General features: G+C 44.8%; 1 protein-coding gene across 3 annotated transcripts; it reads right to left on the reverse strand.

Annotated features, from left to right (window-relative positions):
* Window positions 1-8,964: 8,964 nt before the first annotated feature.
* OSR2 (odd-skipped related transciption factor 2) lies at window positions 8,965-17,248 on the reverse strand. Of its 3 annotated transcripts, none has more exons than XM_048841343.2 (4): window positions 16,812-17,248; window positions 11,800-12,536; window positions 10,670-10,769; window positions 8,965-9,857 (listed from the first exon to the last, which is right to left on the reverse strand). In XM_048841343.2, exons 2-4 carry the CDS (start codon window positions 12,453-12,455, stop codon window positions 9,675-9,677), a joined length of 939 nt encoding a protein of 312 aa, XP_048697300.1. In that variant the 5' UTR covers window positions 12,456-12,536; window positions 16,812-17,248; the 3' UTR covers window positions 8,965-9,674. The 3 variants fall into 3 exon arrangements, with proteins under 3 accessions (XP_048697300.1, XP_048697301.1, XP_048697299.1); XM_048841344.2 differs by having other exon boundaries at window positions 8,965-9,775; window positions 16,808-17,248; XM_048841342.2 differs by having other exon boundaries at window positions 16,808-17,248.
* Window positions 17,249-18,498: the final 1,250 nt, after the last annotated feature.

Consider the following 18,498-nt stretch of genomic DNA (forward strand, 5'->3'; position numbering starts at 1 on the left):
CTGATTTTGAAATTATGTTTCATTTATTTCAATATATTCATGGAAATTTTTATCATAAATTTAAAAAAATCATTTTCAATTTTTTTCATTTTTCATTTTTTTAGTTTTTCTGTGGTTTTTTGTTTTGTTTTGTTTTACTTTCCCCCCTTTTTTCCTTATTCCTTCACTTTTTTCTTTTGGCCACCAAAAAAGGGAGGGAAGAAAATGATAAATTATAAAAATGACATTTTCCAATTTCATCAACAACAACAAAAAAGAAAAAGAAAAAGAAATTAAAAATATTTTTGGTGAAAATTTCTAGTTTTTAAAAAGGGTTCTTTGTCAACCAAAAACTGTTTAATTATATAAATTATGCCAAGTCCATATGACCCTGTAGTTGTTCTGCGTATCATTCAATCATGGAGGAGGGCATCATCTAGTATTATCAAGACTGGACATCTTTCTAAAATATATGCTCTAATTTAAACAGATGTTATTGGCTAGATGCAGGAATTACTGGGTGAGATTCTGTGGCCTGTTATGCAGGAGGTCAGACTAGATGAACTAATCATGTGTTCACACCATTAAACTATTAAACTATGAAATCCACAGTGTATATTCCTCAGAGCATGTAACATTTGAAACTGAAGATACTTGATGCAATCTCATTATGGCAGAGAAGAGTCATATATCAGTCATGGATGTAAAAAGAGGCCCCTCAAATTATGTAGATCCACTGGCCAAAACTCCATGTAGGGGGCCTCAGTAATGACTAAATCGGTTTTCTTTGAAATAGCCAACAAATTATCTTTTGAGTTAAAATTAAGCAGGGGAAATTTCAGCCAAAAGGATTTTTGGGGTGGGAAGCAGAGAAGCGTGTCAGCTCTCAACCAAAATCTTTGCTACCATGATGTTATAATTAGCTCAGAAATTTCCTACTGTAGTACATTTAGATTGCTCTTGGGAGGGAACATGATTTCACTATACACACACACATACGTATAAGCATTATATATATATATATATATAAAATAACAGGCATTTGGGAGTTTAATACTCTTTGTGTTCCTGTAATTAAAAAAAATAAGCCTCAGATTTAAAGAAGATACTCCTCAGATTGCTAGTCCCTACTGTGGATACTTTACATATTTCAGTAAAATTAAAATGTTGTGTTCCAGTGATTGTTAAAGCAAAGGGCTGAGAGTCAGAAAGCTTCTGATTTGTGATCTCAGCTGAATCACAACTTTATTGTCCGACCTTGGGAAAATTAACCTGTTGTGTGCCTCAGTTACCTATTTGGAAAACTGAATAAAAAAATCCCCCAGTCTTCTCAGTAGAAAAACAAACAAATGCTGTATCTATAGCTATTAAGGCATAGGCACTATAGGCCCATGCCTAGAGTCCCAGCTGGTAGAGTCATGTGATTACATCAGACTCTAATTTTTCATTTTTAAAATGTTTATGTTTCTAGCCCCCACGTTCTGAATAGAAGTTTGAAGATGTGAAACAAATGTAACCAATACAGTGATGCCTGCCTGAGCCTGCCGAAAGTGTGAAACAATAGTTCTGTTAGGTGTGCATCTAAATGGGGTGTTAACTTCAAGATCCCTTCTTGTGGGGTAGGGGTTAGGTGCAGGGGACTCTGTGTGTGGCAGAAGAAGGATGGTGTGCCCTGACTCATGCATAAAAGCAGATATATTGTGCTGGGGATCTTACTGCTGCTACCCTTACCTCCCCAGATTCTGGCCAAACTGGGAAGGGATGGGTCCTCTCTGCCACCACCAATCTAAGTGAGGGTGGGGCCACAACATGAAAGTGAGGACACAAAGGTGGACCTATGGAGTGGCTTGTGTTGTGGTGTGCCTAGAGTCTCAGATTGCCCTAATTCCACACTGTGAACTCTGTGTTTAGTTTTTCTAGTTAAATAGTTCACATAAATAAATAAAATGGCTACAATAATTAAGTTTTGAAAATGCCCAGTGTACGTAATCTTTTCACAAAGATTTTTGTATGCGCTCTTATTGTGCATGCACAGTATTATCCCTGGAATACAGGCTGTTTTGTACATAGGCAAACTTGCATTAACATGATAGACAGGAACAGTTACATTCTATCATATCAGTGATCCATAAATAATGGGTCACTGGGAGATTTAGAAACTGTACCTTTCAATCCATGCCAAAGAAACACATCAAGGTGCACTGACGTGAAGCGCAGCTGACACACCTTCCAACATCCTCAAAACACCTCAGGCAGTGAGTCAGACCCTTCCTCTAAAAGTAATGATGCCAAAGGATGTCAGCTGACAGTTTCAGTGATGGTGCCTAGTAAACAATGTCAGTAACAAAACTATTTTGTTACCTTTTCATCTGGATAAAAACATCAATCTCCTTTCCCTGTAAAAGTTAACATCTCTCAAAAACTAAAAATGTACAAGATCTCTCACAAATACTCAATAAGGAGGAAGCCACAGTTCTACATGAGTATGGAACACTGCTGAAGCATTGTAGGAGTCTCAGAGCAGTCTGTAAGCCACAGACTGCAGCGTTGCAGCTGTGCCACTGTAGTACAGACACTTACTACCATGATGGAAGGGGTTCTTCTTTTGCCATAGTAAATCCATCTCTCCAAGAGGCAGCAGTTAGGTCAACAGAAGAATTTTCCCATCGAATTAGCACTGTCTATAGCACTGTCTATAGGGCTTAGATAGGCTTAATCACGTCTCTCAGGGGTGTGGTCAACTTAAGTTTTTAGTGTAGACCACCCCTGAGTTGTCAGAATGAGGTCAGGAGCAAAGAAGGTTGAGACACAAGCAGAGGGAGAGACATGAAAAGGCAAGAGAGAGGCAGAGGGGAAAGAGCAGGGGAAAGATCTGGGGGAAAAGGAGCTAAGAATGGACAACACCTAAGAGCTGGTCTACAGGAGAAAGTTAAGTCGACCCAACTACAGTTTGGCTACACTGCACACCTTTTAGCGACACAGCTGTGCTGCTACAGCCATGCTGCTAAAAGGCGCACAGTGTAGCTGCTGTTTGTCACAAAAAACTTCCACCCACAATGAGTGGAAGCAGCTCTGTCGGCAGGAGAGTGCTCCTGCCAACAAATTGCTGTTCACGCTGGTGCTTTTTGTCAGTAAAACTTTTGTCGTTCGGGGCGGGGGGGGGGGGGGTTAACATCCCTGAACGACAAAAGTTTTGCTGATGAAGTTCCAGTGTAGACAAAGCCGCAGTCACACCCCGAGAGAAGTAGTTAAGCTGAACTAAGCCCTAGTCTACACACTGCTATGTTGGTGGAAAAATTCTTCCATCGACCCAGCTACTGCCTGTTAGAGAGGTGGATTTACTACAGTGACAGAAGAGCCCCTTCTGTCTCTGCAGCAAGCGTCTGCACTGAAGTGCTACTGCGGCTGTGTTGCTGTTGCATTTCTAATGTAGACAGTAGAAAGGCACAGGAAAGAGAATCTTTACAGAAAGGTGTGGGATGAGGAGGATGGAACAAATGAATGAGCTCCAAAAGACAATACAGACCAGGGAAAGAGTGAGGCCAGGTCTACTCTGCAAATGTTTGTTGGCACAGCTATGTCGGTCAGAGATATAAAGAGGTGTGCTTCCTAACCAACATAGCTGGGCTGGCAAAAGCCCCTAATATAAACACAGGTATACCAGCAGCTGGTATATTTTGTTTGGGGGCTGAAATAAGCTATACTGGCAACCATATATTTTATACCAGGAAACCACTCCTAGTATAGACCTGACCCAAGATTTGGTTGTAAATTAAAAGAGAAGACAAAGAAAGAGATAAGGAACACAGGCAGTGAGAGCTGAAAAAAGACTAATTAGCTCATTCCTTGCCAGGGCAAGATAGCTCCCTAAACTACATTTTGTGATGCTCTGTCCAGTCTGACAAAAAATGTAAGTATCTAGCTATTATGGTAGAAGAAAAATGTGAATGGTGTGTAACTGCTACAGAAATATCAGAGTCTGCAGGGAGCCTGGAGTAAAAGTTCTGAGTGGTGTTAGTCCCCCATCCATGTCAGTGAGGTGTTAACTCAGACAGCCTTGCAATGATAGATAAAATGTCAACATGATAAACTATTTCATCCCGTATGCAAGAAAGGAGAGTGCGGGTCACAGTTCTGCACAATTTACTGAGTGACATTTCATTTTGGCACCAAATACCACCACTTATTATTTATCCCCAGTGAAAAAGGAGCCATTTACCAAGAGCCTAGCTGAGCCCATGGGCGTATTCAAACCCCACAGAAGGCTTCAAAGAGACCAGAAGAGCTCAGCAAGCACATACAAATGTATTTTGAACATCTGCACAATCCAATGTGAGCATATCTCATTTTAGCAACTAACATGGACAAAGCTTATTTTGTGCATGGAGTTTGGAAGAGTACAACCATTCCCCTCCCCCTGTATCCACCCAATTCAACCCCTGAACAGGACACTACTTGCTTTCCACAGGCTAACAGATCTCACTTTCAGGAAGCTTTTTCAGATATTCAGCCCAAGTTTTCCCTTTCTTTCACACCATTATACCTAGTAACCATCTAAAATACAGAGAGACGTACAGAACAGGGATATAGGAAAGGTGGAGATAGACTAGGCAAGTAAAAAAAGAGATGGGGATAGAGATTAAATTAAACAAAAACAGGGAGAAAAGGGGATTTAGAAAACTTCAGTGGGTTACCAGAGGATGCAGATGTAATTGTCAGCAGCAAGACTCCAGTAGAACAAAAAAAATACTTTGTGTGAAAATGAATGCTAATGCCAAAGTTATTCATTATTATATTTATTATTTACATTGTGACAAATGTGGATGGCATTTTACAGAGATAACAAAAAGCATGACCCCTGCCCAAAAGAGAGCTTTACAGATCCTTTAGCACTATGCTAAACAAATTTAAAACCAAACAATGAGCCATTAACTGTTCTTTGTTACATTTTCAGCATAAAGAAAAGGAGTACTTGTGGCACCTTAGAGACTAACCAATTTATTTGAGCATGAGCTTTCGTGAGCTACAGCTCATGCTCAAATAAATTGGTTAGTCTCTAAGGTGCCACAAGTACTCCTTTTCTTTTTGCGAATACAGACTAACACGGCTGTTCCTCTGAAACCTGTCATTTTCAGCATACTTATTATTTGATTATTACCAACGCAGCTTCCATGCGCCCAAGAAAGCTATTCTTGTCAGAGGACCACGGGACAGGGTTGTGTAGCACAGTGGCATAGTGAAGCATGATCACACAGAGAAATTTTAAAATATTCGCTGACTTTTTAAGATTATGGCTACTGGTTTAAAAAAAATCAAGGGAATAAGTGACTGTTAAAAACACCTGTCTTTGCCTGGACTCTTAACTTCAATCAAAAAATGTGTAGCGAGTTTCTTGAAGCACTGAGAATATGAAGTGACAGCATGTGTGTCTGTTCAGAGTGGGAAGATTATTGACATCTGTTGCCTCTTGTTTTATACTTAGATTGTAAGCTCTTTGGGGCAAGGATCATCTTTTTGTTCTGTGTTTGTGCAGTATTACAGTAATACTAATAAATAAATAATACAAAAAATGCTTGTACATAACCACTTGATTTGCTTTGCTAAAGAGAAATGTTACACAAATTGCAAATGGAGCCCGGCCCCGGAGAGACTATCTGGGCCATATTCACCCCAAGATACTTCCATTTGGAGTTACCCCAGGGATAAATTTGGCCCACTATATGCCTTTGGGACTGGGGATAGGCAGACACTAGGGTTTAGGAACCAGAGACTGAGAAAAAGAGGCAGAGAGACACTTGGAGGTAGGTAACATATTATGGGGAGGGGAGCACACTGGAAGTTGGAGAAACTGTCAATCGGGAACAGAGTAGATTAGGAGCTAGGAGCAGGAGCAATGAATGAATTAGTGGATGGGAAACACTGATTCAGAGAACAGAAGACAGATGGAGAGGCACTGGGGGGTAGAACAAAGGACCAGGGAAAAGAAGAAAGAATGGAGTCAAGGAATAGATGAGTTAGAGACAGACAATAGTTCCTCACTGGAGTATGATCTTGGAGACTGGACTCTATCCCTCAGCCTCTGGACCTGAAAGGCTTGGTTACTCTGGCCGGTGAATGCAGCAACCCAATTCTCCATCCTCTTCATGTCGGAATGGTGTAAAAACAGGTATTGACTGGGGGTTGTAGCTTGCTAACATGATTTTAAACAAGCCTGCTCCTGTCTGGGCTCAACGGTTACACGTGTTTGGCATGGTGTTAGTTAACACGGGTTAGTTAACACATTTCCTGACACAGGCTAGACAGGTTCCTAGCATGGACATGCTGTACCAGTGTAAGCCATGTCATTTACTATCACAATGCGTGTTGTCAGCATAGACATACCACTGTGCTGTGCTCCAGCGCATGCTGCTGGCAAAAGACCCCAGCAGAGCCAGGCTCTCGGACAGCTGTTTCGCCATGCAGGAGCCATGCCCCGCTAGTATGTGGGTTTCAGAGAGGCACTTCCTTCTCATAGGGCACACTCGGGTGTGCATGGAGAAAGTAGGGGGCTCGGCTCTGCAGGGGAAGAGAAAGCACACAGCAATTCAACCCTCTGCACCGCATGGGGAGAATTCCCGAGGCGGGGGGTGAGAGACGGTGGGGGCTGAGCCCCCCCCCAGAGCAGGGGGAAGGAGGGAGGAGACGGTGGGGGCTGAGCCCCCCCAGAGCAGGGGGAAGGAGCGAGGAGGCGGTGGGGGCTGAGCCCCCCCAGAGCAGGGGGAAGGAGCGAGGAGGCGGTGGGGGCTGAGCCCCCCCAGAGCAGGGGGAAGGAGCGAGGAGGCGGTGGGGGCTGAGCCCCCCCAGAGCAGGGGGAAGGAGGGAGGAGACGGTGGGGGCTGAGCCCCCCCAGAGCAGGGGGAAGGAGGCAGGAGACGGTGGGGGCTGAGCCCCCCCAGAGCAGGGGGAAGGAGGGAGGAGACGGTGGGGGTTGAGCCCCCCCAGAGCAGGGGGAAGGAGGGAGGAGACGGTGGGGGCTGAGCCCCCCCAGAGCAGGGGGAAGGAGGCAGGAGACGGTGGGGGCTGAGCCCCCCCAGAGCAGGGGGAAGGAGCGAGGAGACGGTGGGGGCTGAGCCCCCCCAGAGCAGGGGGAAGGAGCGAGGAGACGGTGGGGGCTGAGCCCCCCCAGAGCAGGGGGAAGGAGGGAGGAGACGGTGGGGGTTGAGCCCCCCCAGAGCAGGGGGAAGGAGGGAGGAGACGGTGGGGGCTGAGCCCCCCCAGAGCAGGGGGAAGGAGGCAGGAGACGGTGGGGGTTGAGCCCCCCCAGAGCAGGGGGAAGGAGCGAGGAGACGGTGGGGGCTGAGCCCCCCCAGAGCAGGGGGAAGGAGGGAGGAGACGGTGGGGGTTGAGCCCCCCCAGAGCAGGGGGAAGGAGGGAGGAGACGGTGGGGGCTGAGCCCCCCCAGAGCAGGGGGAAGGAGGCAGGAGACGGTGGGGGCTGAGCCCCCCCAGAGCAGGGGGAAGGAGGCAGGAGACGGTGGGGGCTGAGCCCCCAGGTCAGGGGAGGCGGAAGCTGAAGGTCCCCCCAGAAGCGCGGAAGGGGGGCTCCTTTCCCGCTCCCGCCGGGCAGTGGGACTGATCTCGCTGGCTGCAGCCCGCTCACCCTTTCGCGGCTCAGAAGGAGGCGCAGGAGCGGAGCAGACGCCAGCCGCGAGCGGGAAAACGCGCCACAACAAGCTGCTAATGCGAGTCCTGGACCGGACCGCGACTCCGATCCCTCCCCCCCCGCGGGGTTTCCGGGCGGCGCAGGAGTGCGGGGACCAGAGCCTGGCGGCCACGGGTGGTTCTTGCCTCCGCTTTCTCTCCCGCCCCGAGCGTGGGGCTAAACAGGGGCGCCCCCCGGTGGCTGCGCGTGGGGCTTAAGGGCGGCTCCCGGCAGAAGGGGTCGGAAGGAGCCGCCCTAGTGGCTCTGCGCGTGGCATAAGGAGGGGTCCTCCCAGCAGGGGGCCGTGACGAGCCCGCCAGTGGCCGGGCAGGGGGTCCGAGGAGGGGTCCCAGCACTGGGCGAGCCCGTGGCAGCTGGGCACGCGTCTGAGGGATCCCGCCAGTGAAGGGCTGAGCCCCGCAGTGGCAGCAAAGTGGTGTCCCCATCAGGGCGGTTCGCCTTTGCTGTCTGCCCCAGGGCATGTGCGGGGTCATTCCCGCCCCCGCCCGCAAGTCTGTCCCACCACGTGAATTAAAATGAGCCCAGTTTTGGAACGAAAAGTGGCCTCCCCGGCCGGGTCACTGGTGCCCCCCGCACCGTTAGCACAGCAGGACACCGCCGTTAGTCTGCAGGAGCAGAAACCGAAGTGACAGCCCCCACTCCGCTTTCCTTGGTGAGGCCTTGAGACTGTGCCACTTGGAGGTGGGGGCGGGAGGTCGTTTTTCTCCCCCACTAGCTTTAAAGTCTGTTTAAAGGCCATCTTTGGGGAACTGCATGGAGTCTTTGGAGCATTCCGTCGGGAGTCTCCTGCAAGGGGCCAGTTGCAGAGTGCTGGCAGTTTGGCTTCTCTGGTGCAGTGGTTTATCTCTGTTAATGATTCTGGAGACATTTGAAACATCCTCTTTCTTTAACTAGGTACGAGTTACGATTTTGACGGCTTTTATTGACCAACCCTGCAAGCGCCTGCAACTCCTCCGGCTTTGCAGGGCTGAGCCCTGATAACGCTGCCATTCAGCAGATTGTTAGGACTGATAGGAATGTTAATGAAGTTGGTTAAACGCTATTGGGACTTACAATGATCCTTCCCATGGGTGATGGGATCCAATGGGATTTTATTTATGTCCCAGTGTTTGTTTTCAGAGCTATCAGAAAATAATCGTCTTCTGCAGTATAAAGTCCCTGTCTACGCTAGTGAATTGCCAATGTTCAAAGTCTAATAGCAGGAGACTATCTAATGCAATCTTTGGAAAAGAGATGACTTTTACAATATATGGGTTGATTGCAAATAAGTTACTAATAAGCCAGTTTGGTTTAGGGATTGTTGTATACATTATTTGCCAGGCACTGTTTATTTGCAGCTATTTCTTTTTTAAAAGTCGTTAATTCAATAAATTTTTTTTTACAAAAGCTAATACTTAATGTAGACATTCAAGCTATTAAGCAATGGAGTTGTAAATACGGGCGCTTTCATTTTATTTTACAATAGATAACACAAAAGCAGCAGTCATAAAAGCGAAAACAAGAACACTTTTCAGAAACGTTGTGACAATACAATTGCCCAGATGGGGAAATTTATTCAATATAAGTTACTATTGCAGCTGACACAGCAGAAGAACAAAATGTTTAGGAAAGTAATACGACAAAGCGGGAGATACTTGGGGGAGGGGGGGTATTTTGAAATACACTTTTAAATGATATTTTGACTCCCAGATTTGTTATCAATGTGCATCCAACAGAACAATACGAAAAAAAAAACAAACCCACATTCTGTACAGAGCTCTAAAATGAGCTGCGAATATCTACAAGAGACTAGCATATGCTCTTTGTGTGGATAGGAGTGGGGCCCGATCCTGCAGTGACAGTCTACAACTCCCTAAGGGAGTTTTGCTGGAGTGTGGTATGCGGTCTTGGCCCCAGTGTGTGTGTGTGTGTGTGTGTGTAGCTTTCTACAATTAAGTCCTTGAGCAAAATTAGCAACTTGGAGCTGCAGAGGCAGGTGCAGGTCCTTGGCTGCTCTAGAAGTCCTGCCGCGGGGTGTGAGTTAGACTGTGCCGCCGCAGATCACAGTTTCGCCTGAACACTTTGCCGCACTGCTCACAGTTGTAGGGCTTGATGTCTGTATGGGTAAGAAGGTGAGTTTTCAGATTACTTCTTTGATTAAAGGTTCTTCCACATGTGGGGCATTTGTGTGGAGATTCCTGTTCAGATTTGAAGCAAGCAAAGGATTAATCCTTTACAAACTACCTAGTTTATTAAATGTATTACTTTTCTGTTATTACATAACATAACATGAAGTATAGGGAATCTACTTAAATAAATCTAGACCCTTAATCCTCAACAGATACAAAATCATGCCACTTTTAACTGCCTGGAAATATCCTGCCTGTCAACCTATATTTTATTCTCAGCTCAGCCCATTTCATGCGCTTTGAATCTACTGGGAAAAAAATGCACAGTGCAATCCTTCAATTTCAAATCACAAGGCCATCTCTATGAGTAAGGCTGAGCTTTACTCCAGACAATTAAACCATTACAGACATATACAATGTATTGGGGTACAGGCAAATCATTTTAAGGTGCCAGTTAATCTTTCACAGCTGTTTTTCCCCGACAGAGCTTACCTTTATTTTTTACATCTACAAAATGTTGAAATGCATTTAATAAGATTTAACAAAGACCATTTATAAGTACCCACATTCACAAGCAATTTATATAAATTAAATCCTCAGTTGGACTCGATTTGCTTTTTTCTAAAAGAATTACATATTTTAAAAACACTAAATAGACATGTCTTAATCAAGAAAAATAAAAGATAGGGCCATATTGCTTTACTGAAGTAATTGGGGAGATCAGCTTTAAAAACTAATGGCAAGATATGGCTCATTATTTCAGGTCCCTAACCTCATTCAGAAATTTGTCTACCTTACATGCTATTTAAGGGTTTGTACAAAATAAACAGGATAAGAACAAGAACAGTGTATGATAATAATAGATTTGGAGCTAAACTTACCTGCATATGTAAAGTTTTATGAACTGCTAGAGTTCTGGATTGGCAGAATCCTTTCCCACATTCCTGACATTTGAAAGGTTTTTCTTTGGAATGGATATATCTGAAAGTCAATACAAGGGTTTGAATCCATGGCTGTAGACAAACTCAAAAGCCACAAGAAGCCTCCAGAGATTCTTTAATCTTATAATTACTTTGTTTGTGTGGGGGAGGGCAAAATCCTGACTCTTTAGTTTATTTCTTATTAATTTTTTTATTATTATTTTATTATTTTTGTTCTGTAATTCTGCATATGATTAACCTCCTTTATCAGTTCAAAACATTGACAATAATTCTTATCAACGCTAGATTGCCCTCTCTGGTGACAGATTAGACTGCATGATGGAAAAATCATCTGTTTCATAAACTGGTCCCGATCCTGCTCCCGTTGAAGTCAATGGGAAATTTGCCGTTAAACGTCAGTGTGAGCAGGATTAGGCATACATTTTATTTTATTTTAATTTTTGGTCGAAGTTCTACTCACTTTTCCTAGACTACTAACCTGAACAAGGGGGCGTGGAAATTGGCCCTTTACCTTTACATTCAGCTCTTAAAACCAGATTGTAAATACTGTTCTTACCAGACTATTACAATCTAATCCGTGATGGGGAATATTTGTTTCAGTTAATAGACTCGCCTCCAAATACAATCACATGTCCAACCCACAAAAATTATGTATGTATTTGCTATTCCCCCCTAGAGGATCAGCTGTAAATTAATTTGTCAATTGGTTTGCCATTGCTTCCTTGCTGGAGAAGCCGAAATGCCTCTACATGGGAAGCGATGAATCCACCAAACCTTTAGGGCTAATGTAAACCACAGGGGAAAGTATAAGGAAAGTGGGCATATTTCTTAAATTTACAGCGGCCCAAGATCGGTGGGGCCTTCAGTTTAGCTTGGCAGCAGATTGTCCACATGCTGACAGCCTGGCAGGAGGTTCTCTTGTGCAGTGATCTGAACCAGGCGGAGCCCACGGAACCTTTGTAGTAAATAATAGGAAAAGTTTCTTATGTGACATCTAGAGAGAGAAATAGCAGCTGCCTTTCACTGGGGGAGCTAGGAGAAGGCTGCTTGCCTCTGGCTGCCTCCCTCACCTGTGGTCTCGGAGGTGGTCCTGTCTCCGGAAGGCCTTGTGGCAGATGTCACAGGTATAGGGCCGCTCGTCTGTGTGGGTTCTCTCGTGGATGAGCAGGTTGTAGGATTTGGTAAAGTGTCTGCCGCAGAACTTGCAGATAAACTCTTTTTTCGTTTTGGAAGGTAACCTGCCCCTGGAGGGCTTTCTGTCCGGAGACAGTTTGCTGATCCCTGAGATGGGACTTCCAAGTCCTGGACTCAGCTTGGTCAGGTCTGCAATCTTTGGTGGGTCCTCCTGCGTGGCGGCCACGGCCAGATTGGCAAAATCAAACCTGGGTCTGTCTTTGTGTAAAGCTGGAATTACATGGGCGATGGCCCCTTGCTTTGGGTGAAAGAGGTGTGTGGCGAAAGGTAGCGTTGGGAAAGAGAATCTGGCATCCATCAGGCCCTGAGCTGCAGCCATCTCCGTGATGGTAGACCTGGTGATTTCATGCACATTGGGATATCCCAATGTCCAGTGGTTCATATGCATGGTCTGCACCGCGCTGAGTCCATAGAGACCTTGTAGGTGGTCCACAGCTGCTGGGAAGGTGTTCACAGCCTGGAGAAAGGAGTAGTTAGTGAGCTGCAGTGAAGGGTGGAGGGGGATCGGAGCTGGAAGAGCCTTGCTTCCCATCTTCCCAGGCGGACGTAAGCAGCAGAACCCTTTACCTTTCTTCGGGACTTTCTGAACTTCCAACAACAACGACAGAAAATCCTGTAAGCAAGGGAGGGGGAAAGAGAATTTACCGAATGCAGCGTGTTCCTCATTGACTGAGGCAATCGAAAAATTCAAACAAGTGTCCCAGGATCGGGGTTTGTTTTTGTTTTGTTTTTGCACTAGTGCACCCGTGCAGAGCCAACTACTGTACATGTTTGCACAGATCCCAGAGAATAGGAAAAGAAACAAGTAAGTCTTTGTATTGAGGAAGAAAAACACAAAGCGTCCGGTTCAATTCACTCACAACAGCCGAAAAAGTAAACTAATCGTGAAAGTGTATCAGGAATGCAAGGCGAGTATCGATTCCTAAAGGACTGTATGTCCTACTGGTTTGTCTTTCAGTCATTCAACCTCCCCACCCCCACCCCAAAAATATCTCCAGAGACTGAACTCCCACCAAGAAGACAAGTGGTTTTAGCCGCACACTGCAGAGAAGTGAGAAGCAGAACGCCTTCATTCTGCATTCAGTGCTACCTTCACATCGATCTTATCTCCAGAAGTCACTTCAAACCTCCTCTTCAGACTTATTGATTCCCTCGAGGCTTTGAAGCAGCCGCTGAGGCAGACACCTCACCTCTGGGGCCTTCTTGGGAGATGGAGTGGAGGAGAATGTGCGCAAATTTACAGTCTTCTCTTACCAGGGGAGCCAAGACAAGGTTCAGGGCTGGGGGCTAGAGGTGACAATGCAGCCCAGTTTATTCTAGCTCGGGTGCTTATTTTTCTTCCTTCAACAACAACTCATTTATCAAGATAATTGAAGGAGAGAAAAGCAACACGTTTCCAGCACTGCAGGTTCTAAATAAATCCACTTTCCGCTCAGATCCCTTCCAGATGGTCGGAGCAACGCCACACAGAAGGGCTTTGGGCGAGCAACGCCATCTGCAGAGAGGAAAGGTGGCCTCTGCAGCCCTACGGACATAGTCACTTTTCTAGACCGCCAAATAAATAAATCCCCCTCCCTTCTTTCCCCCCCCCACCCCCCGGAACTAGGTGTTCCAGGCTAGATTTCATGGAGATGTGTTTCTGCTATTGAAAACCTCTGCCTAATGGCGCCCGGGGGAATAGATAGGAGAGCTGCAAACTCTTTAATATATTAATTTCTCTGACTCCTGTTACCATCACCAGAGACAGACAATAACCTGCGGCGTTACTAGTCACTGACGGGACAATGCTCCAAGCGCCTTGGATGGATGGGACACTGCGGGGTTTCTGCCCCAGATTACCCCCTCCCAGGCCAAGATCCCGTGTCTGCGTTAGTATCATACTAACTCCCTTCAGAAAAGGATCGGCGGACACTGCATTAGCCGCTTTCCGGAGTGGCATTGATTCGTCCCGGTTACTGTTGTGGCCTATTGCGCTATCCGAGCGTCTCTGCCGTGTGTCTCTGCTCCTTATTAAGGAAGACCTATTGGGCCGTCTTTCCAATGGGCTTTTGACCCACGATTTGTTGGCTACGTCCTGGATTCCTCCGTTTTCAGATGAGAGGGGAAATGTGATTTATTTTGTTCAAAAGCACCTAGACACGGCAGCGCGGTGTCTCCTGCCTGCTGGGACTTCCACCCGCCCGCAGGTCGGTGTGTCAGATCCGCTGGGCTGCCTCGGAAATTAGACATTTCTGAATGAAAACCCTGGGCTGTACTCTAGATTGTACAGGATCGGGGTGGCTGTCTGTCCCTGCTGTAGGCCCCTAGAGCTGTTTTCCTGCTCGGCATCTCACACCAGAAACAGCCCGGCCGCTCCTATGTTTATTTGCTCTTCTTCATTTTTGATCAGTTGCCTAAGACCATGAATACGCGAGAGAGTATTCGTGCAGGGCTGTGCCCTGGGGTCTGCCGGTTGCTGCTGGGCCCGCACCTTGTGTTTCTCGGCTCCACTCGGGAAGGCAGCAGCAGCCCTGCGCAAAGAGTTTTATTAATGAAATGAACCCCTTCTGAGCTGTGGTATGCGATCTGGGAGTGCAGGGAGGGAGTTAATGAGAGGTGTGTGACAGTCAGAGGGTTTCACTCAGTCCATTCAACCGAAACTATACACTCCATTTCTAATCAACTTTCCCACCACTAATCATTTTCCATGTTTAATCAGGGAGCTCTCACTTCACACACCAGAGCCGCAGAGGGCTAGCATTCTGGGCTAAGCTAGAAAGCACCGCACGGAGCAAATTCAAGTTTTGATTGGTTAATACGCTTTCTTTCTTGGTATGGTTACATTTCCATCAGATTCAAATTATTATTTTCAGACCAAGACAAGCGGCGTCGCTTTCCCTCATCACGTGAAATGGGATCCAGAAATAGGTATTGGATAGCCTGAAAACCATTGGTATGGGGCACAGAGTATAACGGCCCCTGGATTTCTGGGGATGGAAACTCTGACATGTAATTTTCAAAAGTTTGAAATATTCTGCCTCAAAGATTAAATGCACATTCTCCACCCATTATTTCAGTGAAATGTACCTCCCCTGATAGCACATAACCTCAGTATTACCGATTCCCTCATAAAACCAATTCACTACACAAGATACACTACACGTATATTTGAATGGCACCACGCTTTTCCTTTGAAAGCTGTCTTTTGGGTTCTTTGCCAAAACACACGTTTGTCGTACAGAATTTAGCTTTCAAACGGTCCTGCTTGAAAAACGTATCTAAGAAATTTTATATCAATCTAAGTATCACGCATTCACATTTTCATTTTATTTTAATCATGCCATGTCGGAATTTCTTCTATTTGCGTTTATTGTTGTTTACTACGAAATCCAGAAGATGGAAGACACTTTCGATTTTTTCAATGTAGACATCTACGCGGTTTTTTAAGACTTACTAATAGCAGTACTCTTGTAAAGCATCACTCCTGTATTTGATTTACATTCAGATACATTACAGGAATGTCCATTTAGGTAAAGAAGATTAAGACCTCTTTTTAGTGTTGGCCAATAGGACATGTTCACAGGTTAATATCAGTTCATTGAACCTTATCATTAAAAAAATAGGATATTAAAAGTTACCAAAAGGAGCTGTAGTATTTTAGTAAGTTTCACCTTCATCTTTTAATATTATACGTGGTTGTCCAATTTTATACAGCGCATGCATTAATATGACGAAGACTCATACCCACAATGTAATTCTGTAAAAAGTATGATTCAAATATATTTTCTATCGAATATGTTTTAAAATTTAACGAGTATATTATGAAGTGGACCATAATGAGTGGGTTGCCATTTGTACTTGACTTCATCTTATTAAAACAACACTCAAGACCAGAAAGTGTAGTAATGTGTGCTTCCCCCCTGTAAAGTCTACTTGTAGTAGGGTGAGAAAAAAACGGATGTTATTTAGACCTTGGCACTTCCCTTTCCCTTTCCATTCAAAGCACTTAATTAAATTAAGGCTGGTATCTGCATAATAGGTCTCTGTTTATCTGCTTGCTTACTTTTGACCTACTCCTCAGCAGCGCCGATTTTCTTTTTCCTGTAATGGCAATGTGCTAAGTAGAGAAAGTAGCTGTCTTTGATGATCCACGAAGTGAAACAACATATTGCTTTTGCTCACTGATAATAGGTACGCTGTGACGAAGTTTAGCTACCACACACAAACGCTTTTTTAGCGTGTGGAGAAACCAAAGCACATCAATCGCTACTGCTACCTAAAACTCCTAGTTTAACACAGGACTGGAATTTATCAGCGTTATCGTACCGCACTGCGCTAATCAAGCAATGAGTGCATGGACCTCGCTTTGCTCAGGATTTATTTAATATTAAAGGCCAAGTCCAGAATTTCTTGAGAAACCGAAACTTCTTAGGGAGACCCTAAACAGAAAACATACTTCAAACATTATTTAATGTGCCAGTGGAATAAGCACTGCGCAGAGAACACATCTGCTAAGCAGTGCATGGGACTGCAGAGATTCAAACTGAAAGTAAACGTAGAAATGCTGTCCTCCCCTCAGGAATCGCTTAGCCGTTACAAAGCTCTTTGACAAATATGCCAGTGTTTAACTTGAGTATGTTTAAGGAAATGTATGATCACGCTCAACTGCTGATTTACTTTTATAATCAGTCTCCGAATACTCAATTAAACATGGACACCTTTCAATATGAACATTCTCGGTGACTGTAGCTACATTGCAGTGCAAGTATCTTTGTGAAGCACGTTTCAAACGATAGTATATTATACCTAGGTACACAATCCTTGATGTCCCTTTCTCACGGCACAGTACAATGCAGGCTTTCTCCCAGCAGCTACGTGTTAGTAACAGGATTGTGTGTGACTTACCTACCACAATGAGCTTCGCCCACAGGGCCCCTCACAACGCAAAGTTCAAGAAGCGATCCTAGTGTCTTTGCAGTGTCATTAGATCCACACCGAACCGGCGGAAAACTCCACCAGAAGAGTTCAGCAAAGCTGAGTCCGAGTAGCTTTCAGCATGTTGTGGAGGAGGAGGAGGAGGAGGAAGAAGAAGGGTTAGAAATTACTCAAGGGTTTCGCCTTGTCTTTGGGACTCTTGCTGCGGAAGTGTGTAAAGTCCTGGCTTGCTTGGGGAATTGTGTAGAGACCTTTCTCTTAATCACTCTCCCTCGCCTTCTCCTTGAGCCTCTTGCCTTCGACTCTTGCAAAGTTTGATACAAGTCTGAGTCTCCCCCTCCCAGGTCCATCACATTTCAGCAGTAAGTGGCGTGGAGCACTGTCCCCGCCCGCTGTCCCACCCCAAGCCGCACACATTCGAACGTTCACTGCTTTAGTATTCTGACCCCGCCCAACATGGAACGTTCAGAGGGTTATAGAGTTCCGAGCCCTCCCTCAGCTCCGCCTCTCTTCCCTTTTCGCTGTACTGTTTACTTGTGTTTGGGTAGCAACAGGGTTTTAAAGTGGCAGTGCTCTCTTTTCTCATTCCCTCCCCTATTTCTATTCACGTTACCTAAGGTGACTTTTTTCGTTGAGAAACCTCGTTCATAAAACAAGATATCCCCGCCTATGCCTCTGTCCCTGCCTACATCAGCTGCAGGGAGTTCTGTACCGTCCCAATTCCCCGGATATAGAGCTGCTTGGAACAATTTGCAAGAACTTTCCCCTACTGCTACAATTCACTTTACATTCTTAATACACTCCGTTCAATCCTTAAAGCCTTTACATTTCCCCTGCTTAGGTGGCACGTAACGTAATGTTTACAATGATACTTTGTATGCCTGTCCTTGTATATTTCTGTCCAGGATAATTTATAGCACAACGTTATTTTCTGTACATACTTCTAAATTTTTCCGAATGCATGAGGTTTAGCTGTCCATATTTCCTAGGGGAGTTGTATGTACAGTTGTCTGATGCAGGTAACTTTCAGTTAGTAGTAAATTTTTATCTACGAATTTTCCGTCATTCTATAAAAATTCCAAGACAACATTCAGGGCAAAATTTAAACCTACCTCAGGTTCTTAAATGCATCTTCAATATTCAATGACAGAATCCAGATTTGTAGGTATCTGTAGTGTACATGCCGATATACACACCTGGGATAAACTGGTAGCTTCGATAGACATTTCCATTTATTAGGATGGAGGTACTTCTAAATACCTAAATATAGACCAAATGACAAACCACAAACTTTTTATTTTCAGTTCCTTGGGCAATAGAAATATATTGATTTACGTCATTAATTGCATTCCGATTGATTTTTACTGTATTCAGACTGACTTTTAAAAAATAATATTTGTATCTTTTGGTATACATTAATGGAAGATATCGTAGGCGGAGCTGATTTTTATTATCAGCATGAAGGACTGAAAGGCGAGCTCACAGCAACGTGTAAGAACAAAAATGCACATGTGAAATTACATTTAAACGTGTATTTTAATAATGTTCAAGGCAAGGATTATGCTGGTTAGTTCATTCTCGCAAAAGAAAAAAGAAAAGCAATAAAGAGTTCATGGGAACCACTTTATTTATTTTATTATATTTGATACTTTTGAAAAAAA

Source organism: Caretta caretta, chromosome 2 (assembly GCF_965140235.1).
Source record: "Caretta caretta isolate rCarCar2 chromosome 2, rCarCar1.hap1, whole genome shotgun sequence".
Lineage (NCBI taxonomy): Eukaryota > Metazoa > Chordata > Testudines > Cheloniidae > Caretta > Caretta caretta.

Coding starts and splice junctions, on each gene's coding strand:
- OSR2 (XM_048841343.2), bottom strand. CDS start 12,455: ATGGGAAGCAAGGCTCTTCCAGCTCCGATCCCCCTCCACCCTTCACTG. Junction 10,770..11,799: donor GACCACCTCCGAGACCACAG/GTGAGGGAGGCA, acceptor ATTGACTTTCAG/ATATATCCATTCCAAAGAAA. Junction 9,858..10,669: donor ATAAAACTTTACATATGCAG/GTAAGTTTAGCT, acceptor AAATCTGAACAG/GAATCTCCACACAAATGCCC.